Source organism: Micromys minutus, assembly GCF_963924665.1.
Source record: "Micromys minutus genome assembly, chromosome: 1".
Lineage (NCBI taxonomy): Eukaryota > Metazoa > Chordata > Mammalia > Rodentia > Muridae > Micromys > Micromys minutus.
Genome location: NC_137969.1, coordinates 67,190,723 through 67,213,727, shown reverse-complemented (window position 1 = coordinate 67,213,727; position 23,005 = coordinate 67,190,723). Strand labels below are relative to the sequence as shown.

Sequence of the window (23,005 nt, the reverse complement as noted above, 5' to 3'; positions counted from 1 at the left end):
TCCCAAGTGACTGGTGACTGTTAAGCATAGTGTTTTCTCCCTCATCTTTTGGCCAAGCTCTGCTTTCTGGTCTAGTGAGGTGAAACTTAGTGACTCTGTAGCATTTATGGCCTTGCAAGAGGACTGTCGGTGGAGTAGTGAGAACAGAGGTAGGTTACAGCAGGCTTAAAATCTAGGAATTAGGACACAGTGACTAGATAATTTCTCACAGAATTTTTTCAGCAGCAGGACCCAGAGAATTAGTGAAAGGTTGTGATCTTCCTTGGTATCAGAATTCAGAAAAAATGAAGAACAAGGAAGGAAGGAAAGAAGAAAGGGAGGAAGGGAGAAAGGAATGAAGAAAAGAAGGAAGGAAGGAAGGAAGAAAAAAGAAGGAAAGAAAGGAGGGAAGGAAAGGAAGGAGGAAAAGATAGGAAGGAGGAAAAGAAAGGAAGGAAACTAATCAAGGAAAAGAAAGATGGAAGAAAGGAAGGAAGGAAAAGAGTAAAAGGAAAGAAAAGAAAGAAGAAAGAAAAAAGAAGGAAGGAAAGAAAGGAAGGAAAAGAAAGAGAAGAAACAAAGGAAGGAAGAAAAAAAGAAAAAAGGAAAGAAAGGAAGGAAGACAGAAAAAAGAAGGGAGGGAGGGAGGAAGAAAAAGAAGGAAAGAAAGGAAGGAAGGGAAGGGAGGGAGGGAAGAAGGAAGGAAGAAAGGAAAGAAAGAAGGAAGGAAGAAAAAGAAACATTCCCAGGGCCACTGTCCAGTCTATAGAAGTATATTGGCTCCTCTTAATCCTCAGGATATGAGGATGAGAAGTCAGGACTTGGAGAGGGGTTTCTTACAGAAATTAGAAGGGGTTCCTTCTCCCAAGAGCAGTAGTCTAGCTCTATTTACTCCTCCACTGAAGGAGGACCAAACTGCCTGTCTCCCCTGATCATTGTGTTCTCTCTTATGAGGAAGTGTCCTCAGAGGACCCAGACTCAGTCAGATGTGCTGGGCTTCTTGTTAGTTTTAATGGAGGGTCAGTACAAATGGTTGTAGTTTTCACCACTGAGTTTTCTTTATCTCTTCACATATCTCAGGGGCTGTGACATCGAAAGTAATTAAACCCTTTGGGCAAAAACATCCGGAAAGAAAAGGCAGGCTTGGTGGACATCATGCCCAACTCCAAGAGCTGCTATTGTTGTAAGACCCCAAGGAGTCTTAGCTCAGGAGCTCGACCCACAGAACACAATTAGACGATAGACCGCTGTAATAATGAGGTTTTTATGTACATGGGGTTGCTCATCCTCGCAGGGAGAGTCAACCCCGTTTGTGACGGGGGTGAACTACTATTTTACCATTGGTCAGCAGTATAATTTTCAGAAAGAGGAGAAGAAGGGGAGAGGAAAGGGGGAGAAACATTGGCAGTAAGGTTGTTGACAATTTGCATTGTCCTTGGAATTCAGTACAGGGGTAGGGGAGCTGTTCCTAAAGCAGTCATTTTTGTTTTGTCTTAACTCAGCTTGGTCAGTATAGCTTTTCCTGTCCACTAAAACTTTGTTTTTACATTTTCATAACTTTATTTATATATTTCAAAGCTTTGAGGGGTTTTGTCCTTGTTTTGTTTCTCAGAATTGGATGATTAGAGCATGAGTTAACTATGACACGCATCAGGACCCTATCTAGGGCTTTCTAGAAAGTCAGGTGGCTATCAGTCAGTACATTCTGTGGTTTCTTCCTGAGAGTAACTCTAGGCCACTGTTTTTATTTGTCAGGCACAGGCAGGATCTCATAGCCCTGGGATGACTGGAAAGTCTGAGTCTGACTTTAACCATTTATGTCTTTTCAGTCTCACATTCTAAGAATGGGGTGTTTTGGAAAAGTCTCAGAACCTTTAAAAGAAACTTTGTTTTTACCTCACTATTGCCAAATTCACAGCAAATGGTTGATCCACTATGGTTTTGAGGCTTGTTTATTTTTCGCCTGCCTAGCAGGCTCTGGAATACTGACTGAGGAAGAGGTTCTATATAATTAACATAGAGAGGAAACTCCTTTTATTCATTACTTTAGAGATATTTTCAGAGGTCATAAGGGTTAATGAAACTGATAATTCTCGACTGTCTCCTATACTGTTATTGATTAGTTCATTAATTTTGACGTCCACTCTCAACCTGTAGCCTAGGCTGGCCTTCAATTCACAGGCCTCCCACCTCAGCCTCTGAAGAATGGAATTACGGTGTTAAGTGATATTTTAGTCCATGGCTGAGATGATGATAAAATTGCACATCCCTAGGGCTATTTCTATTTTATGGATTGAATGAGAATATTTCCCATGAATGCCCTGTGATATTACCGTGTGATATAGGATGCTAATCGTATCTTGAAAGCAGTCTGATTTTGTAGATCAGAGAAGGCTTCCTGGAGATGCATCTATGGGGCCAGGTCCCTGCCTCTAAAGTGATGCCCCTAGTTCAATCCCTGGAACCCCCACGGTAGAAGAAAACCGACTCTTAAAAGATGTCTTCTGACCTCTACATGACAGTACAAGGATGCTCCCTCCACAATAAATATATTAGAAAAACCTGCTTTTAAAAGGAAATAGAGAGCAATTTGGGTGGTGGGCAGTATGAATCACTGACAAACTAAAATCAAGTCATGTCGAGAGACAGGAGAGGCTGGAAAGCAGTCTAGACCTTGGAGTTGGGTTGATATGACCCGGCTTCTTGTTGAGTTTATATTTTGAGATAGGGCCACATAGAACCCGGGCTGGCCTTAAACTCCTGATCCTCTACCCTCCATGTGCTAAGAATGTGTCTTTTTGTTTTTCATTTCTGTGACAGTCTTGCTGTACCTGGATCGTCTGGTACTCACTATGTTGCTAAAGCAGGTAACAATCCTAGGATCACAGGCCTGTGTCAATACACCTGGACTTTTTTCTCTTGTTTTTAAGGCAGGGTCTCACAATGTACTCCGGGTTGTTCTGGTAGGGTATAGTTTAGGCAGGAGAAAAATTCAACATTCAGTGGGTGTGGTGATATAAATCTTTAATCCCATCACCTGAGATGCCTATGCAAGTGAAGGTCAAGTGGGCCTAGAGAGTTCAGGTTAACTCCACCCCAAATATACATAAATAAACAAATTCGGGATCTTGCCTCTATGCCTTGAATGTTAGAATTACTGGCACGTGCCATTATACCCAGCTTGGACATTTTCTAAAGGTGTGGTTTTGCATTAGGTGTTTCTAGGCTATGAATAGTTTAAGGTGCGCCTTGAAAACTTTCAAGGAGAAAAACAAGATAAGCAGCCTTTCCTCGGGGAATCGCTGGCCTGAGGGATGCTCTGAGTCAACAGGTAACCCCTTTAGGGGGTTGTGATAAGGTAAAAAGGGAAGTGGAGGGAAATCGGTTCCCAGAGGCGCTAGAAAGAGACCTAGACCCTGGTGGGAGTGCCGAGCTCCAGGATGTTTCCTGTCCGTTTCCTGTGTCAGCGCTGCAGTGAGCCCCTGAAGTTCGTAGAGCAGCAGGGGGGAGCCTCGGAAGCCCAGCACCAAGCCAATGCTCCCACGGAGATGCCAGTTTCTGGAGAGTCCCAGGTCAAGACCTCTGACAGACCCCACTCTGAAGGCGGCAAGATGTCCCAGGGAAGGACTTGCTGCACCTTTACTCTGCTTGGGGAGACTGCGTCCATGAGAACTTTGCACACTGTCCAAAATACTATCTTAGAGACCGTTGAAATCCTCTCCGACCAAAAGGTGGCGGACCACCCGCTGTGTGTGGACTGTACCGACAATTTTCTGAAGCAACTGGACAACCAACTCACTCATGTTGCATCTGACAACCAGAACTACCAACGATTTCTGGAAAAAGAGTTGCTGGTGAGTGAGGAAGAGAGGGAGGCGCTAAACGCGGAGCTACGTGAGGAACTATCGGGTCTGGAGCAGGAGGAAGCAAGGCTGACTCAGGAGCTAGAGGACCTAGATGGTCATCACGCAAGGGTGGCGGCTGAACTCAGAGCAGCCCAGGCTGAGAGCGAGGAGCTGTATCAACAGAGTGAACGGTACAAGATCGACTATTCTGCTCTGAAGATGGAACAGCTGGAGCTCATGGACCAGCTGAGCAGTGTGGAGAACCAGCTGAAGTATGCCCTGAATCAGCTGCGCCGCTTAGGAAGGACCAATATCTTCAGTTCCATATTTAACATTTCAGTTGAAGGTCCCTTGGGTATTATCAACAATTTCAGGCTGGGCTGCCTTCCCGGGGTCCGGGTGGGATGGACTGAGATCAATGCCGCCTGGGGACAGGCAGTCTTACTGCTCTTCAGCTTGTCCAAGGTAGCTGGACTGCAGTTCCAGAGGTATCAGCTGGTTCCCTTTGGGGACCATTCCTATCTCAAGTCCTTGGCTGATAATGAGGTGCTGCCCTTGTTCTCCGATGGGAGCCACAGCGTCAACTTGAATAACAAGTTTGACTGTGGTATGAAGGCCTTCCTGGACTGTCTGCAGCAGTTTGTGGAGGAGACTGAGAAGGATGAGAGATACCCCTGCCTGCCCTACAGCATCCGTGTGGAGGAAGGGATGATGGAGGATGCCTCGGGCAGTGGAGAGTGCTGCTTCATCAGGACCCATCTGAACACAGAGGAGGAGTGGTCGAGGGCTCTGAAGTTCATGCTTACCGACCTGAAGTTGATCGTTGCTTGGGCTTCCACGAGGTACTGTTAGAATTAACATGTTCTCGAAAATACCATAAAAAAAAAAAAAAAAAACACGTTTGATTAAAAAATTCCATTTTGTCATTTTCGAGACAGGTTTTCCAGAGTTCAAGTTGACCTTAACCCCTGACGCCACTACTGCCTTAGGCCCCTGAGTGCCCGGATTGTATGAACCAGCCGAGAATGAATTTTAAAATATTGCCTTCAGTCCATCGATGACACCTAGCAACAAGGTGACCCAGATGCCACTCGCCACTGTTGTCCTTACACTTCTTCTCTTTCCTTTGTATCTTTTTCTCTTGTTCCTCTACACCCAGGTATTCAAGATGACGGGAAAAAAATCAGGGACTGAGTTCATTGTTGTATAGTATAATCCTTTCCTTTTCATATCTAAGATGATTTCAGTAATGATTAAATGATTAAAAGTAAGAAAGTGTGACTGTGTGTGTGTTGGGGGGGGGTTGCCTTAAGGCTCAAGGCATTCGGGCATTCATTATTGCCAGGATATTGGAATTTTGTACCTCTGTAGATTTATGTTAAGGCGTTACATGATTGGACAGGGAGAGGTAGGTGGAGAAAAGGGAGAAATCAAGACGGAGCCGAAGAAAGCCATCCTGGATCCTGTGGCCGTAAACGACGATAGGTAGATAGGAATACCTTAAGGGATTCTATAGGTCTTCTATCGCATATAGAAGGGCAGCTTGTATCTTTGTCCATTTTATGCAATCTTCTTGTGTAGAGGGTTTGTGAACTGAGAATCTATTATATAAACCCGTTTGAAAAGTAACTGGGTTTTGAAGTGATGTTTGTGATGGCCGGTGGAGGAAAGACGCCGAGGCGGTAATTCTGCCCGGGACGGAGGCAGTAGGGCAGGTGGAGTGAACCGCCTGGGAAGGGAATCTAGTGGAGTGGTGGCCTGGACCGGTGACAGAGTCCGTGTATGGGGCTCCATATTAAGCGACGACCGCAGAGTAAGACCTGGGGGGGGGGGGAGGGTGGCGCTAAAGAGTTAAGACAGATTCTATTTAATATTTACTGTAACATCCCTCAACTACTGAGAGGTGTCTCTTAATTAGGCCGTGTCAAAAGATGGGTTCCCATTCGTTCCCTACGGACAAAGGAATCTTCCCAAGTGGGACACAGAAATGAGGGTTCAGAGAAAGCAGCTCTGGGACGGAAAGGGACGAGTCTCCAGCCAGATATTGTCCCTTTCTGATCATCTGTAAAGTGGGGGCAGTTGTATTACTCACTCTGAAGCATTATTGATGATTTCAAAATCAACAGACAGTAAGGTATTCAGCATTACCTTTTCCCAGTCTTCATCTCGCAAATGAAACTAACATGTCTAAAAACCAGAGAAATCATAATTGTATTTTATAAAACAGGACCTCTCTACAGAGCCCTAGCTAGTCTGGAATTCCCTACGCAGACCAGACTGGCCCCAGATTCATGCCTCTGCCTCCTCGGTGCTGGGATAAAAGGTGTGTTCCACTGTACCTGGCTCCTTCGGGTTTTTTTGTTTGTTTGTTTTTCTTTTTGTTTTTTTAGAATCTCTTGAATGTGTTAATATTAATGCCTGTCATGGTGATGCATGGCTTTAATCTCAGCATTCAAGAAGCAGATCTCTGAGTTCAAGACCAGTTTGGGCTATATAGTGAATTCCAGGCCCAGCCCAGCCAGAGTTACATAATGAGGTTCTGTATTTAAAAACAAACAAAAAACACATTTTTTTAGCTACAAAGAAAAGTAAGGAAAACTAATGTGGTAGAACAAAAAAGATCTGAATTCCAGCTCTTGACTCTTTGAGACAGGGTCCCACTAAGTTGCTCCAAATGGCCTAGGTAGAACTCAACTATGTAGCCCAGGTCTGTAAGTTCCCAATACTCCTGCCTTAGCATCTCCTGAAAGATTACAGGCCAGCGCCTGCTCAAGAGACATTCTACTCTGTTTTAGCGCATCACCTGGTGGTTACTCACTCCTTGCTAGGCTCTCGGGGAAGAATTCATATTTTTTAACTGCTTATCTTCCGGCAGAGGCATCTTTTACAGACACATTCACGTCTGTATTTGGGGAAGTACTTATTTCATCGGCCAGAGAGAGTCTCTGCTTTCGCCCTTGCCCTCTTTTCTCTCATTGAAGTCTTAGACCCTCACTTCCCCCAACCTTTGCCCTTTAATTCCGCAGCAAGTGTTCCTTTGTATGAAAGTTACCTTAGTTAGCCCCATCAGCAGGAACGCCTTGCTCCTAGTTCTTCAAGGATCCACGTTTATTTTTCGGTTTATCCCATTTTTTAGGGTTACTATTTGTTGTGGTGAAACTCCATATGGTGGCCAAAGGAGCAAGTTGGGGAGGAAAGAGAATTTTTGGCTTACACTTCATCACTGCTCATCACTGAAGGAAGTTAGGGGCAGGAACCCAGAGGCAGGAGCTGCTGAAACCATTGAGGGGTGCTGCTTACTAGCTTATTTCATGAGGCTTCCCCGGTCTTCTTATAGAACCCAAGACCTCCAGGCCAAGGGTGCCACACCCTTAATGGATTCACTAACCAAAAATGTCCTACAGAGTTGTCCACGACCCATCCTCTAGGAGAAATTTTCTCAGTTAAGGTTCTTTCCTCTCTGATTCTAGCTTGTGTCCAATTGAACTAGCCAGCACCCTCAACATTTATAAATAGTATTCCACTTGGCTAGAGATAACCTTTAAGACGTTTATATATACCCAACATTTTTTTAAATTGAGGGTTCAATGGCCACAAACTGGCTCCCCTAAACCTAAAAAAGGTTTCTACCGCCCCCTAGTGGTAGTAGTATTTGTCAGTTCCGAGTAAGTTCTGAACTGGCTGACTAAGAGAGCTATGTCAGTTAGATGCTTTTACCATTTGGGAAGGAAATACAAGTGATTGAGTGAGTAACTTTGAATCAAAGGGTGCAGGTCTCACGTAGCCTGCTCAGAAGGTTTTTATTTTTTTTGAAACCTAGATAGCAATGTTTATTAATATATGAATAAAATTAAATAGACTCAATAATCTATAAGAGTTGCACCAAAGACCCTTTTGGACTCAGGACCATCTGATGCGAAAACCCTTGCTCTCTCCCGCTCAGCATGCTGAGCATGTGTGATCCAAGATAGATCAGGATACACAGAGACAAACCATTCTGGCTTTTTTTTTCCTCATAAGAACTACCAACTCTAAAGGGCATACAAACCATCTGAGAAACTCTGGGGGTTTTGGAAGCAGTTCTAAGAAGGAGTGTTCCACATCCTGTCAGACTCTGAGGTGATGCTGATGCTACCAGATTGCTGACAAAACTTGGACTCTTGAGTGGACCCTAGACCAGTTTTTAGAAGCCTCACTCCCCCCTCAGGGCCCACTTGACAGTGCTGGGAGACAGTTTTGGTATCATCAGCCTGTGTGTACCTCCCCGGCCCCCACCATTAAGGACAGTCTGAGGATGCTATAGAAGAACATTTCACTACCAAGAATTATTTGCTCAGATGTCTAATACATAAAAACTTGGGATTTCTGCCCTAGACTGGGTTGCTATAACCCAGGTCTGAATTCTGTGAGTCCCACTATAACCTCAAAGCAGTTTTAAATACAAGTGACATGGGTTTTTCTCACCACTGAAAGAAAAGAATATGGAGAGTGAGGAATGGGGGATGGGATAATGCCCAGAAGGCGGCTTACCCCTTCTCAAGTGGTAGAATATGGGAAGATTTGCATGAGGGGATTCAGGGAGGAGAGGAAGGGTTGATATGGGGTTTTAAAGTGAATGATTTTTAAAAGAAAAAAATACAGAAACCTCCCACACATATTTAGGAGCAAAGAAGAAAGAGTAGGTTCGGGTTCGGAGGACATTTTGTCACAGCAAGATCACAACTAAGAATGCTTCTTTTTTTTTTTTTTTTTTTTTTTTTAACGACTTTATTTTACAAAACAAAGATAAATGTACAGATTTTAAACATTTTTTGCTTAAAATTATACTTTTTTGTCAGTACTGTTTTTCAGACATTAAAATAATTTTTCAAATAAAACCATGTGAATATATTTTTTTTAGTCAGTACTTGATCTTTTTCAAGAGCCCGACAGTACGCATTGAAAACCCAATAGTTACAATAAGCGTAAAGTACATGCAAAACAAAACGCAACATGGAAACAGTCAAAGTCTTCTTGTTTGTAAATATATGTATATATTTTTTTTGTTTTCTTTATTTCTTGGACTTCATACAGTCTGTGAGTTGTTTCTGGGGGAGTGCAAGCCTCTGGGGTTAGCATCCCACTATCAGTGACTGCATATTATGTCTGTTCTTTTGTGACTGGGTTATCTCACTCAGGATGATATTCTCTAGATGCAGCCATTTTCTTAAGAATTTGGTTAAGTCATTGTTTCTAGTGGCTGAGTAGTATTCCATTGTGTATATGTACCACAATTTTTGTATCCATTCATCTTCTGAAGGACATCTGGGTTCCTTCCAGCTTCTGGCTATTATAAATAGAGCTGCTATGAACATTGTGGTGCATATATCTTTGTTGTGTATTAAAGTGTCTCTGGGGTATATGCCCAGAAGTGGAATAGCTGGGTCTTCAGGTAGTACTATATCCAATTTTCTGAGGTACCGCCAGACAGATTTCCAGAGTGGTTGTATTAGCTTGCAACCCCACCAACAGTGGAGAAGTGTTCCTCTTTCTCCGCAGCCTCGCCAGCATCTGCTGTCATCTGAGTTTTGGATCTTGGCCAATCTGACTGGTGTGAGGTGGAATCTCAGGGTCGTTTTGATTTGCATTTCCCTGATGGCTAAAGATGTCGAGCACTTTCTCAGATGTTTCTCGGCCATTCGGTGTTCCTCAACTGAAAACGTTTTGTTTAGCTCTGTACCCCATTTTTTAATAGGGTTATTTGATTCTCTGGTGTCTAGCTTTTTGAGTTCCTTGTACACCTTGGATATTAGGCCTCTATCTGATGTGGTGTTGGTAAAGATCTTTTCCCATTCTGTTGGTTGCCGTTTTGTTTTCTTGACGATGTCTTTAGCCTTACAGAAACTTTGCAATCTCATTAAGTCCCATTTGTTAATCTTTGACCTTAGAGCTTGAGCCATTGGTGTTTTGTTCAGGAAATTTTCTCCTGTACCTATGTGTTCTAAGGTTTTCCCTACTTTCTCATCTAATAGTTTCAGTGTATCTGGTTTAATGTGGAGATCTTTGATCCACTTACACTTGAGCTTTCTACAAGGAGATAAGAACGGGTCTATTTTCATTCTTTTGCATGCTGCGTGCCAGTTGGACCAGCACCATTTGTTGAATAGGCTGTCCTTTTTCCATTGAATGTTTACTGCTCCTTTGTCAAAAATCAGGTGACCATATACATGAGGGCTCATTTCTGGATCTTCTATTCTATTCCATTGATCCACATGCCTATTTCTGTACCAGTACCATGCAGTTTTCAGCACAATTGCCTTGTAATATAGCTTGAGGTCAGGGATAGATTCCCGCAGATGTTTTTTTGTTGTTGAGGATGGATTTCGCTATTCTAGGTCTTTTGTTATTCCATATGAAATTGCACATTGATTTTTCCAATTCCATGAAGAACTGGGTTGGAATTTTGATGGGGATTGCATTGAATCTGTAGATTGCTTTTGGTAAGATGGCCATTTTTAAGATGTTGATTTTTCCAATCCATGAGCATGGGAGATCTTTCCACTTTCTGAGATCCTCCTCAATTTCTTTCTTTAGAGGTTTGAAGTTCTTGTCATACAGGTCCTTCACTTGCTTAGTTAGAGTCACACCAAGGTATTTCATAGTTTTTGTAACGATTGTGAAGGGTACGTTTTCCCTAATTTTTTTCTCCACATGTTTGTCCTTTGAGTACAGAAAGGCTACTGATTTGTTTGAGTTAATTTTGTATCCAGCCACTTTGCTGAACTTGTTTATCAGCTGTAGGAGTTCTCTGGTGGAATTTTTGGGGTCACTCAAGTACACTATCATGTCACCGGAAAAGAGTGATGTTTTTATCTCTTCCTTTCTGATTTGTATCCCCTTGATCTCCTTTTGCTGTTTAATTGCTTTAGCCAGGACTTCCAGTACTATGTTGAATAGGTAGGGAGAGAGTGGGCAGCCTTGTCGAGTCCCTGATTTTAGTGGGATTGCTTCAAGTTTCTCGCCATTAAGTTTGATGTTGGCTGTTGGTTTGCTGTATATTGCTTTTATTATGTTTAAGTATGGGCCTTGGATTCCTGTTCTTTCAAGGACTTTTAACATAAAGGGGTGTTGGATTTTGTCGAATGCTTTCTCAGCGTCTAGTGAGATGACCATGTGATTTTGGTCTTTGAGTTTGTTTATATGGTGGATTACGTTGATGGGTTTCCTTATGTTAAACCATCCCTGCATCCCAGGGATGAAGCCTACTTGGTCATGATGAATGATCGTTTTGATGTGTTCTTGGATTCAGTTTGCGAGGATTTTGTTGAGTATTTTTGCATCAATGTTCATAAGTGAGATTGGTCTAAAGTTCTCTTTCCTTGTAGGGTCTTTGTGTGGTTTAGGTACGAGGGTTATTGTAGCCTCAAAAAATGAGTTGGGTAATATTCCATCTGATTCTATCTTTTGGAATAGTTTGGCGAGTATTGGTGTTATATCCTCAATAAAAGTCTGATAAAATTCTGCACTGAACCCGTCTGGACCTGGGCTTTTTTTGGTTGGGAGGCTTTTGATGACTTCTTCTATTTCTTTAGGTGTTATAGGGTTATTTAAATGGTTTACTTGGTGCTGGTTTAACTTTGGGACCTTGTATCTGTCTAGGAATTCATCCATTTCCTCCAGATTTTCCAATTTTGTGGAGTATAAGTTTTTGTAGTAGGATCTGATGATTTCTTGAATTTCCTCAGTTTCAGTTGTTATGTCCCCACTTTCCTTTCTGATTTTGTTAATTTGGATACTCTCTCTTTGCCCTCTAGTTAGTCTGGCTAGGGGTTTATCAATCTTGTTGATTTTCTCAAAGAACCAACTCTTGGGTTTGTTGATTTTTTCAATGGTTCTTTTTGTTTCTATTTGGTCTATTTCTGCCCTAATTTTGATTATTTCTTGCCGTCTACTCTTTTTGGGTATATCTGCTTCCTTTTGTTCTAGGGCTTTTAGCTGTGCTGTCAGGTTGCTGATGTGAGCTCTCTCCAGTTTCTTTGTGGAAACACTTAGGGCTATAAATGGTCTCAACTCCTCAATAAAGAGACATAGACTATCAGACTGGATACATAAACAAAATCCAGCCTTTTGCTGCATACAGGAAACTCATCTCAGAGACAAAGACAGACACTATCTCAGAGTAAAAGGGTGGGAAAAAAACTTCCAAGCAAACAGCTCCAAGAAGCAAGCTGGAGTGGCTATTCTAATATCGAATAAAGTAAATTTCCAACCAAAAGTTATCAAAAAAGATAAGGAAGGACACTTTTTACTCATTACCGGGGAAATCTCTCAATCCTTAACATATATGCTCCAAATAAAAAATCACCCACATTCATAAAAGAAACCCTACTAAAGCTCAAAAAATACATTTCACCCCACACAATAATAGTGGGAGACTTTAATACCCCACTCTCACCAATGGACAGATCAGGGAAACAGAAACTGAACAAGGACACTGCAAAACTAGCTGAGACTTTGAACCAACTAGAATTAATAGATATATACAGAACATACTATCCCAAAGTAAAAGAATACACCTTCTTCTCACCACCCCATGGCACCTTCTCGAAAATTGACCACATAATTGGACACAGAACGAGCCTCCATCGATATAAGAAGATTGAAATACTCCCATGCATCCTCTCAGATCACCATGGTCTACGGCTGGTCTTTAACAACAACAAAGACAACAAAAAGCCCACATACACATGGAAACTAAACAATGCTCTGTTAAACGATAGTGGAGTCAAAGAAGAAATAAAGAAAGAAATTAAGGATTTTCTAGAATTCAACGAAAACGAAAACACAACATACCCAAACCTATGGGATGCAATGAAAGCAGTATTGAGAAGAATGCTTCTTGATCCAAGAAGTGCTGTGTTCTTCACATATGCTTATATTAAGCTTTAGGAAAAAAAAATCTTGCACAACAAAATCTATAACCAGGTCTAGATCAGATAGATGGCTTCCTACTTAACGTGTGCTCAACCTTCTTGGGTGCCATGATTAGCTCCCTAAAACAGTTCTGCTCCACGATCTTAAGGTGGTTTTCTTGGTATTAGCACGATGATGAAACAGACTCACAGACTCAGTGGATCCAAAGGTTCATGGAAAGATCAGTCAGTAAATACACACTGACAACCACTGTGCATTTGGGAGAATGTCAGGATCTGGGTACACTCTTCTGTTACTCAAATACATCACAGTTGCTTCTGAAACGCATGTAGAAGCATACTGCAAGGGTACAGAATGGTTAGCTGTTTTTTTTAATGTTAATCAGAGCTGGGAGACTCTGAATAGAAACGTGACCCTCAGAAGCTGCAAAATACAGATCAGATGAGAAGATCCTAGATGAGACTGCCATTGTGGTCAGAGGGAATCGTGGGCTTAGCTTTAAAACACACGGCTTACAATGAGGGGATTCCTCAGCTAAAAATGAACAATCCATAACATGCAAATTGCCCATTAGTTTCAGTTATGTGAGTGGGTGCTAAGAAAACAATGACTGTATCCAAACTAAAAGTGGTCTGAAACTCTCCGGCAGACAGGCCAGCTACTGTCTTGACTTCCTGGGTCACGTGTTCTCCAGTTGTTGCTTTAAAGGACTTGGACTCTAGCCACTGTGTTGAGAGGCTGCTTGGAGTCACTCCAGCCCTCAGTCCTGCTGGGCTCAGGCTTGAGTCTGAAACCCCTCCAGACGGTTGCTGCCACCAGCCCCTTGAGTCAGTACCAAGTCTTCTGTGCCTTCATGGTGGAGTTCCTGTACACACATGAGCAGAGTCGTGCACACGACACAAAAGCTCGCTCTAGCCCCTTTGCCCACAGGCTCTGAGCTGTACGCATCAATGGTTACTTTTCGCTTTATGTTCTGAGCAAAATGACAGTTATAAAATAGCAACAAATATACCTTTATGGTCAGGAGCGGGGAGCACTGCAAGATGAGGAACTGCATTAAGGGGTCGCAGCATCAGCAAGGTTGAGAACCGCTGCCCTAAAGGTTTCTCAACAAACTGGGGGCCAAATAGTCAAATACCTGGGCCTGGAAGAGTCATGTCTTATTCATAGATAGCCATCCGCCATCACCAGGAGAGATCCCTAGAGCAGGAGACATAGGAAGGACATGTACTAGACCCAGCACCACCGAGAAACTGTAGGTAGAGCGCAGCTTCTCTGAGACTCAACTACTCTTTCTATAAGAAAGGTTGAGCAATCCATGAGGAGCAAACCAGTAAGCAGCACCCCTCCGTGCTCTCTGCAGCCTCTCCTGTCTCCAGTTTCCTGCTCTGTTTGAGTTTCTGCCTGACTTCCTTTGGTGATGAACAGCAGTGTGGATAAACTTTCTCCTCCCCACTGTTTAGGTTATGGTACTTCATCAGAGCAATAGAAACCAAACCATAAGACCATTTTCCTGCTTTGCTAATATAATGATAACTCTATAAGGCCCGAGATCTTTATCATTTACATTTATTTTCATTTGATTGTTTCTTTTTAATTTATTGTCTTATTTCCTTTTATTCCCCATTGTCTATTTTGTTAATGCTTTTCAGTGCCCCAAATAGCTTGGCCCAGTAGCTCTCAACCTTCCTAATGCTGTGACCCTTTAATTCAGTTCCTCCTGTTGTAATAATGACCAACCATAAAATTATTTTGTTGCTACTTCATAACTGTAGTTTTACTACTGTTCCAAATCGTAACATAAATTTCTGATATGGAGGATATTGGATATGTTACATAGTTACACAATTTCATTTATTCTGGTCTGGAAAACATCATTAGCACTAGATGTGAAATTCTGTAATATATATGATAACTCTGGTTTTTAATTCTTAAACCACATTGCTTTTCCTCCCACCATTTGCCCCCTATTTCACAAGCGCCCTTCAGTGCAGCCAGGACCTCAGTGGAGACCACTGTCATTGTTTGCTCTAATTAGTTTATTATTTCCAGGTCATCAGATGACATTCAGAGAGCTTTAGCAGACACACTGGATGGCCAATTCACTTTAGTATTTAGTTCTCCTGGGGTGGAGAAAAGGCACCTGTAGCTTAGAGAGTTGAGGTATTTTCGTCAGCTTCACACAGATGGTGAGATCTGAGCCCAAGACCAGATGCTATCAAACCCTTCCAAGAGATACGGCTTTGAACTGTAGAATTTCATGCTAGCTTCAAGTGGCGCCATGATGGTCACTGGGAAAGTACTTTCCTGCATGTTAATACAGAGCCAGGATTGCAAGGACACATGCACAAAAACCTCTTCTTTTGCTGACGAGGTCCTTGACTTTGGTCCTACTGTGTGCCTGATAGCCCCCTGAATACATACAACCCAGTTCAAGCCACTGTTCTTTATTATATGTCCCTCGGTTAAGACTGAGTGGGTCAGACTGGGGCTGAGCAGGCTCATTCCAGAGTCCTTTCTGCCAGGGGACATGAGATGTGGTTTGGCTTCACAGATCCCACATCCACAGCCCAGAATTTGGCTCCTCTCCTCCCCGATTCAGCTGTGCAGCTGTTGGTTCTTGACTCCAATCCATACCACCCCGGGTGGAAAATGACACACTGGCAAAAGGAAGCATTCCATGCTTTACTAATAATCCTTCAGACACAGATGGAACATAAAGAGAGAGGGGGTGGGGGAAAAAGAGAGGAAAGAAGAAAACAAGGAAGAAGGAAAACTCATGTGAAGGGAAAGGAATTCTGATTCTAGCACTGGCCTTTCTGAAAGCGACCAGAAAAAGAGAATTAAGCCTGCTATACCCAGGGTCTACATAACCCTAAAGGACACTGGAAATGTATTTGTTTTGCATGTGGGAAATGATTTTTAGCAACCTGAAGTGGTGGGAGGAGTATCTTTTCCCTCTACCTCTGAATGCTGCGATTCTATGCATGTACCATCATACCTGCCTTCTCAACTTTGGGCTGCCTACCTGTGGTTGATGCCCTCAGAGATTCTGAGAAGATGCCAAAGGAGGAAACGTGTATGAGCTCCGACTTCAGGCAGAGAGTCTGCAGTATACCAGGGATGCAGAGATGGTCAAGGGAGCACGCAGCTGGGCCAGTCATGACAGGAGATGTCTAGGTGCCAGGGCAGGATTTGCTAGAAAATATAATTTTTTAGATATAATGTGGCATGGGATTTGAACTTGTTAACCAGGCAGAACAAGGCAGGGATGGGGCTGGAAACATGAGGCAGGGGTGAGACTAAGGAGGAGGGAAGAAAGAGCCTATGAACAAAGAGGGGCACAGTATGTTTTAAGCAACCCAAGGCAATGTAGTTATGAGTTCCGAATGTCCCAGGAGACCCCCATGCTAAAGGGGCTGAAGGGTTCCAGTGAATCCCACCGGCTGTTCTAAGGGTGAGTCCATGAGTTCAAGTATAATGGGTTACATTTTTACCTTGAAAATAATCTGATCAGGCAGGAATGTGGTGTGTAGACAGGAGGCAGAGTGTAGACCTGCTGTGGTGGGTCTGGGAAGAAAAAAAAATGGCAGTTTGGCCTAAGAAAGCAGTGCTCTAGATTGAAATATTAGTGGGGGCTTTGTGAAGGAAATAAGGGAACAGGCTCACATTGACAGCTTGAAGCAGATAGAAAGCCACGTGTCCATAATCAGTGGGTTTATGGCTGCAGCTGCAGGAGACCTGTTCAGTTGCCTGGAAAACTGGGTTAGCATTGAGTTGATGCTGGGTATCCATCATGGTTGGATCGGCGTGCCTCTGAGACATGTGACTGCAGCTGGCGAAGGGTCAGGCGGTAGACATGGAGTTAAGGGTCTACAATCAAGTGAGCTGTAGCAGTGGAATGATTTGCACCGCTACACAGAAAACAGAATAAGAAGAGCCCTGGGCTGTGCTACTTTATGACCACAATGACCACATTGACCTTGAAGACTGAACATCCCATGTGTGAATGGAGTAACATGCAGAAGTCTGGAGACCCAGTCCGATTGGGTGAGGCTTAGCTCATGTCTTAGCTCATGTACCACCATGGTAATAGCTGTAGTTTCACTACCATATGCTGCCTACTTAAAGGTTTTCTTTTGGGCTGGAGCGATGGCTCAGCTGTCCTGAGCACTGACTGCTCTTCCAGGTGTCCTGAGTTCAGTTCCCAGCAACTACATGGTGGTTCACAACCATCTATTTGAGATCTGATGCCCTCTTTTGGTGTGTCTGAAGAGAGTAACAGTATACTTGCATACATAAAATAAAGACTTAAAAATGGATACTGTAAAGGTTTTGTTTTAGGAGATTTTGGGATATAATAGTCTCACATAGTTCAGGCTGGCCTCAGACTCCTGCAGTCCAAGAGGATTTTGAACATCTGTTTCTCCTGCCTCCACCTCCAGAGTGTGGGGCTTACAGGTGTGTGCCACCGTGCTAGGCTTGTGCAATTCTAGAGATGAAACCCAGGGCTCTGAGCACGCTGCAACAGCACTGTGCTTAGGTACAGAATGATGTGGAGGATAATGGAATGCAGGAATACAGAACACGGAGGAAAGGAGAAGAGGGAAGACCTGAGAGGTGGCAAAGGCCCTCATTCGAATTGCTGATATTATCCTGCATTCCCTTCGGCTCAGCGTGGCTTATCAGGCGTGTCCAAGCTTCTGTGACAAAGAGATGTTAAATGCATAAAGGAAATGAGAGATGAGGAGATATTCTCACCTTTGAGACATATTCTGTCTATTCAGTCTGGACCAGGCTGACAAGTGCCTTCTGTCTGTCCTATATAGAATTTCTCCTGGAGGGCTGGCGAAATTGCTTAGTGAATAAAGGCTCTTGCTGTCAAGCCCGAAGACCAGGGTTCAGTTCCCAGCATCTATGTGAGGAAGGAAAGAACCAACTCCTGCAAGTGGCCTGACATTCATAAGCACACTATGACATCTCTCTCCCAAGTATATAAATGAACCAATAAATAAACTAACTAATGTTAATCAAACTAACTAATCGAACCAAACAAAACAAAACTCCTTTGGAACAGTAAAATAAAGGATGGAGAAAGGAAGACAAATATTGTTTTGTAAAATCTTAACTATGACTCCTCATACCCAGACTCAAGTGCTGATCCCTGTCAGGACCCCCTGTCTCTGTCCCCACAGTTCACCATTCCTAGCATCCCCTCCAGCTCAGGCCCCTACACCCACCCCCGTTTCCTTCTGCAGGCTTTGGGTTTAATTCCCACACCTTGAATGTTCTTGCTAAATCTGTTTCCTTCCAGTCTGCTGCCTTAACTGTGTTCAAGGGAAGGTTTTCTCTCCTAGCGCAGTTCCTGTAGAGACACTGTTGCCAGGTACATGTTTTTATTTCACTTTGAGTGTGCTTGTGGGTTCAGCACTCATGACTGGATTTGTTACTCTCAACCAGCCATGAGTGGGGCTTGTGAGAGATGACGCAGGTGTGCGTGACCCATGGTCTCCCATCTTTGGGACCGTAGGCAGGGACCGTTTCTTCTCTGCGTCATGCTGGTGTAGCTGCTGTTTGTTCCCATGCCTGGGAGGTGCTGTTCAGGCCAAGAGCAGAGCTGGGAACGTTCTCAGCCAGGGGTGGGGGGGGGGGGAGCATCACAGTGTAATTAGCAACACTGCAGAAGTTACACTGAACAGTCTCCCAAGGACCACCATCTCATCTTTAAATTTCTTATTAAAATCTTGGCTTTTCCTTTTGTATTTAAAGTTTGTAATTAATTTATTTTTATTTTATGCTAAATAAATGTTTTACTTGCATGCATGTTTTGCAGCACACCTAGGAATCTGTGCCAAAGAAGTCAAGACAAGGCATACGATTTCCTGGAACTAGAGTTTATAGACAGTTACCAGATGCCGTAAGGGTCCAGGGAACTGACTCCTGGTCCTCTGCAAGAGCAATGAGCACTCTTCACTATCGGACCATCGCTCCAGCCCCTGTTTTATAGTTTTTTTTTTTTTCCAAGATAAAGTACTAGGACCATATATTTGTGAGTAATAATTAGAAATTTGAAAACAAGCACTAGGCTTAGTGAGAGACTTTGTTTAAAAATGGGAAAGGGGATAAAACTTGAAATGTAAATACAGAGAATATCCAATTTAAAAAACATATGTGTGGAGGGGCTGGAGAGGTGGCTCAGCTGTAAAAAGTACGGGCTTCTTTCCAGAGGATCTGGGTTCAATTCCCAGCACCCACATGATCTGCAACTCGAGTCCCAGGGGATCTGACACCCTCACACAGACATACATACAGGCAAAACACCAATGTACATTTTATTTTTTAAAAAGTAAACTAAATTTGCCAGGTGGCCCATGCCTTTAGGGAGACAGAAGCAGGCAAGTTTCTGAGTTCAAGGCCAACAGAGCAAGTTCCAGGACAACTAGGGTTGTACAGAGAAATCCTGTCTCAAAGGAAAAAAAAAAAGTAGAAGCCAGGCACGTGGTACACACCTTTAATCCCAGAACTCAGAAGGAAGAGGCAGCTGGGTCTCTATGAGTTCAGTGTCATCCTGGCCTACCGAGTGACTTTCAGGCTTGTAGTGAGTGAGACCCTGTCCAAACAACCAATCATCAATCATGTGGAGAGGAGGTACTTATAATTGGCCTCTGGTTTTGGTTCTAAACACACACACACACACACACACACATACACACACATGCACACAAGTGCACATGTACATGCACATGCATACACCATACATGAGAATTCTTTGTCATTACCTACAACCAAACTGGCAAACATTAAGCCATTCTGGGCAAATAGACATACTTAGTAAATTGACCAACCCCTCTTCTGGCACTGCCTCTGCGTCTTTGTGCCTGGGTGTGAGCTGACATAATTGGTGTTTCTTTGTATTCTGCCCTCTGACCAGGCGCGTTTCTGTGAACACAGTGTTACATGGCTCACATCTCCTTTTCGAATGCTGATAGCTTCTATCTGGTCCTGTTTCTTGTTTTACAACTTGAACATTTCTGAGAACAGGCGACATCTTCCAAACACTCAATTTAGAGTCCCGATTTGCTTTTTAGTCATAACAAAGTCTAAACTTATTTTGTTTTCATTTGTTTGGGGTTTTGTTGTTTTTGGCTTTTTTTATTTTTTAAGATAGGGTTTCCTCTGTGCAGCTCTGGCTGTCCTGGAATTCACTCTGTAGACCAGGCTGGCCTTGAACACATAGAGATCCACCTGCCTCTGCCTCCCTAGTGCTGGGATTAAAGGCGTGTGCCACCACTGCCCTTAATAATAATAATAATAATAATAATAATAATAATAATAATAATAATAATAATAATAATACTTCTATTTATATGTTGGTTCTGGGGGTTAAATTCAGTTTGCCTGGCTTTCTCAACCACTTTGGAAACCTGTAATTCTCCTGTCTTAACCTTCCAAGTGCCAGGATTATAGTTATGTATTCTCAAATACATTTTGACGTTTTTAACTGAATACTTTTTATCAATAGGATGTACATACTGAACTAATATCCTGTACACACCGAGTGTTCCCGTGTGTCACCCACACTAAGGTCTCCATAGTTACTAGCTTGTTGCTGGAGCCTGGATCTCTCCCTCCAGCCCCGGCACCCATCATTCCCATTGGTGGCTAGAAACCTGCTGGGAGGTGCTGTTGACAAGCACTCCAGTGTCTGCCCAGTGCTGAAATAGCTCAAGACGACTCTCTGTCTTCTATCAGGTCTGTGAGCTCCAAAGGTAACACAGGCAGCACTTTTCACCTTTGAATCTCCCTTGCAGTCAGTGTGGTGCTTTTACCTGCAGTACTTTCTCAGTGCTTTCTGGCTTCATTGGGGAAACACTGTCAAGAGGGAAATGGAATTAGCAACTCTCACCACTAGATGTCACACCACACTTGATGCTCAACGCTAAGTTCCTGAACTGTTTGTTACTCTGGACTTCACTAGGGTTGGGTTACTCTGGTCTACTTAGGAAAGCACTGGCCAGGTTCTTCTTTCCTATTAAGGTCTGCTTTAATTGCTCATTGTAAAGGGGGAGAGGATGGGCAGGCAAAGGCCCTAATTACATGTAGTTGGGTTGGCTTTGGAATTGATAATATAATAATCAATTATGTGATGTCTTTCCTACCTGTTGGTTTCGTTCCTCTCTTCTTTCTTTCCTTTCTTTTTCTCCTCTCTCTCTCTCTCTCTCTCTCTCTCTCTCTCTCTCTCTCTCTCTCTCTCTCTCTCTCTCATTTCTTTTTTCAGTCTAAGCCATCTTTAAGTTTATGATTCTCCTGCCTCAGCATTTAACTTACAATTTGCTTAGTTTCATGATCGTCACGGTGGGAAGCAGAGCATCAGGTAGGCAGGCATAGCGCCGGAGCAGTAGCCGAGAGCTTGCATCTGATCCACAAGCACAATGCCAAAGAGCCATTCTTATTCAGCCCACCTCATCCTCCAATCCCAGGAGAGGATTCCTGGTCTCATGGAGTTGGAGTTGAACCAAACTCAGGCCTCCTGTCAGAGTAATATAGTGCTCCTATCTACTAAGCCATCTCTCCAGAAGCTATAGTCCACATTTTGTTTGTTTGTTTGTTTGGGTTTTTTTTTGGGGGGGGGCTTGGTTTGTTTTGTTTGAGAATCTCACTAGGTTGTTCGGGATGGTATTGAACTCTGAGTTTGAGTGACTTTCCTGCTTTCGTCTGCCAAGTAGCTACTGGTGGACTACCACAGCTTCCTCCCCTTGCTTTTAGAAGGATGAACCTGCTGCAGATGGCTCACGTGCCCCTGGACACTTGCTAGCCCGCCCAATGCTGCCAACACACACCCCTTCTAGCTGCCCCAACCTCACCTGCCAACTCCACACTCTTCAGTCTATCTCCTTAGCCACGTGGCTGTTGAAATTTCTTTGGATTTTAATCTAAGAACTGCATGCGGGAAGACCCCATGAGGTTTCCAATATCTGCTCGCTACTATGGCAAAGCTGAAGACAGCACACACGCTCATACCTTCCATTTCATCTAGAAAGACTTTGTCACTGTAGGAGTTAGGAAGGGCAATTACTGTAGTGGCTGCTTTGGGCCTTAGGCCTACATTATAGACATTTTCTCACTGACCCAGTCTCCTCTAAAGACTTCACTATTTCTAATTCAAATCGATACAGTTTATTTCTTCTATAGTGACCTGGATTTTTCCTGTATGTGGGCTATGGATTAATAATAATAAACACATGTGTGTGAATGTCTGTGTTATATGTGTGAACTCGTGGGAGCCAGTTAATTCTCTTCTTCTATCCTTTGGGACATGGAGATGTGTGGGTTGATGTTAAGGTGATACATGATTGGACAGTGGAGAGGTAGGTGGGGAAAAGGCTGGGAAAATGGAAGAGGAGGGAGAGGGACTGCCAGGAGATGGAGATGGAAGCAGATGTGTCTGTTTCTCCCACAGGGATGAAGTAGCCTGCTCTCCAGTGGGGCCAGAGTTCTATGACTTTGGTGTATTAATCATAGCTCTAACTCGCGATAAGTCTATTAGGAGGTAACCTTATTCACCAAAGGATGTCTGTGCTGGTTTCAGTTGTTGAGGGTTAGACTAAGGTAGACATCATCATCTGGCCCAGCCCCTTCATGTTGGTATGCACATGTAACTTCAGCAAAGTGAAGGCACTAGGAGCTAACGGTGAGCAAATGCTGTCTGCCCTTCAAGTGTCACCTCATTTAATTGTCACAATGCCACTGAGAGGAGAATCAGGATTTCTGTTTTGCAAAATAACCCAGTGCTCATAGAAATGGGGTGTAAAGACAAATGTGCTGTGATAATCGGGAATTCAGCTGTGTTATTCCTCTTCTTGTTGTTGGGACAAAACACTCAAACAAAGCAAGTTACAAGGGGGCAGGGCTTATTTTGTCTTATAGTTAGAGGAACTGTCATCATGGTGGGGAAATCGCAGTGGCAGGAACTTATGGCGGCTGGGGAAGCAGCATGCTCAGTCTGCTTTCCTTAGAACACGAGCTCATGAAATGAGCCAGACACACTAAGGGTGGGCCTTCCTCAATGAGCCCAGTCTAAAACTCCTCACAGATATGACACCACCCTGGTTAATTAACGAACAATCCAATCTCTCATTATTAATTACAGTGGCTGCCTGAATCTGAGCACATGACAGCAACATCCACTTTTAATGAAAATTTAATACACAAGCTCAAATGATTGCATTAATTGCTCTTTTTAAATCAATAAAGAGAACTTAGTGATT

General features: G+C 43.3%; 1 protein-coding gene across 1 annotated transcript; it reads left to right on the top strand.

Moving 5' to 3' along the window:
- Positions 1-3,419: 3,419 nt before the first annotated feature.
- BECN2 (beclin 2) lies at positions 3,420-4,676 on the top strand (the record flags this gene model as incomplete). The annotated part of the gene is made up of 1 exon (XM_080925986.1): positions 3,420-4,676. One exon carries the CDS (start codon positions 3,420-3,422, stop codon positions 4,674-4,676), a length of 1,257 nt encoding a protein of 418 aa, XP_080782112.1.
- Between the last annotated feature and the right edge of the window lie 18,329 nt (positions 4,677-23,005).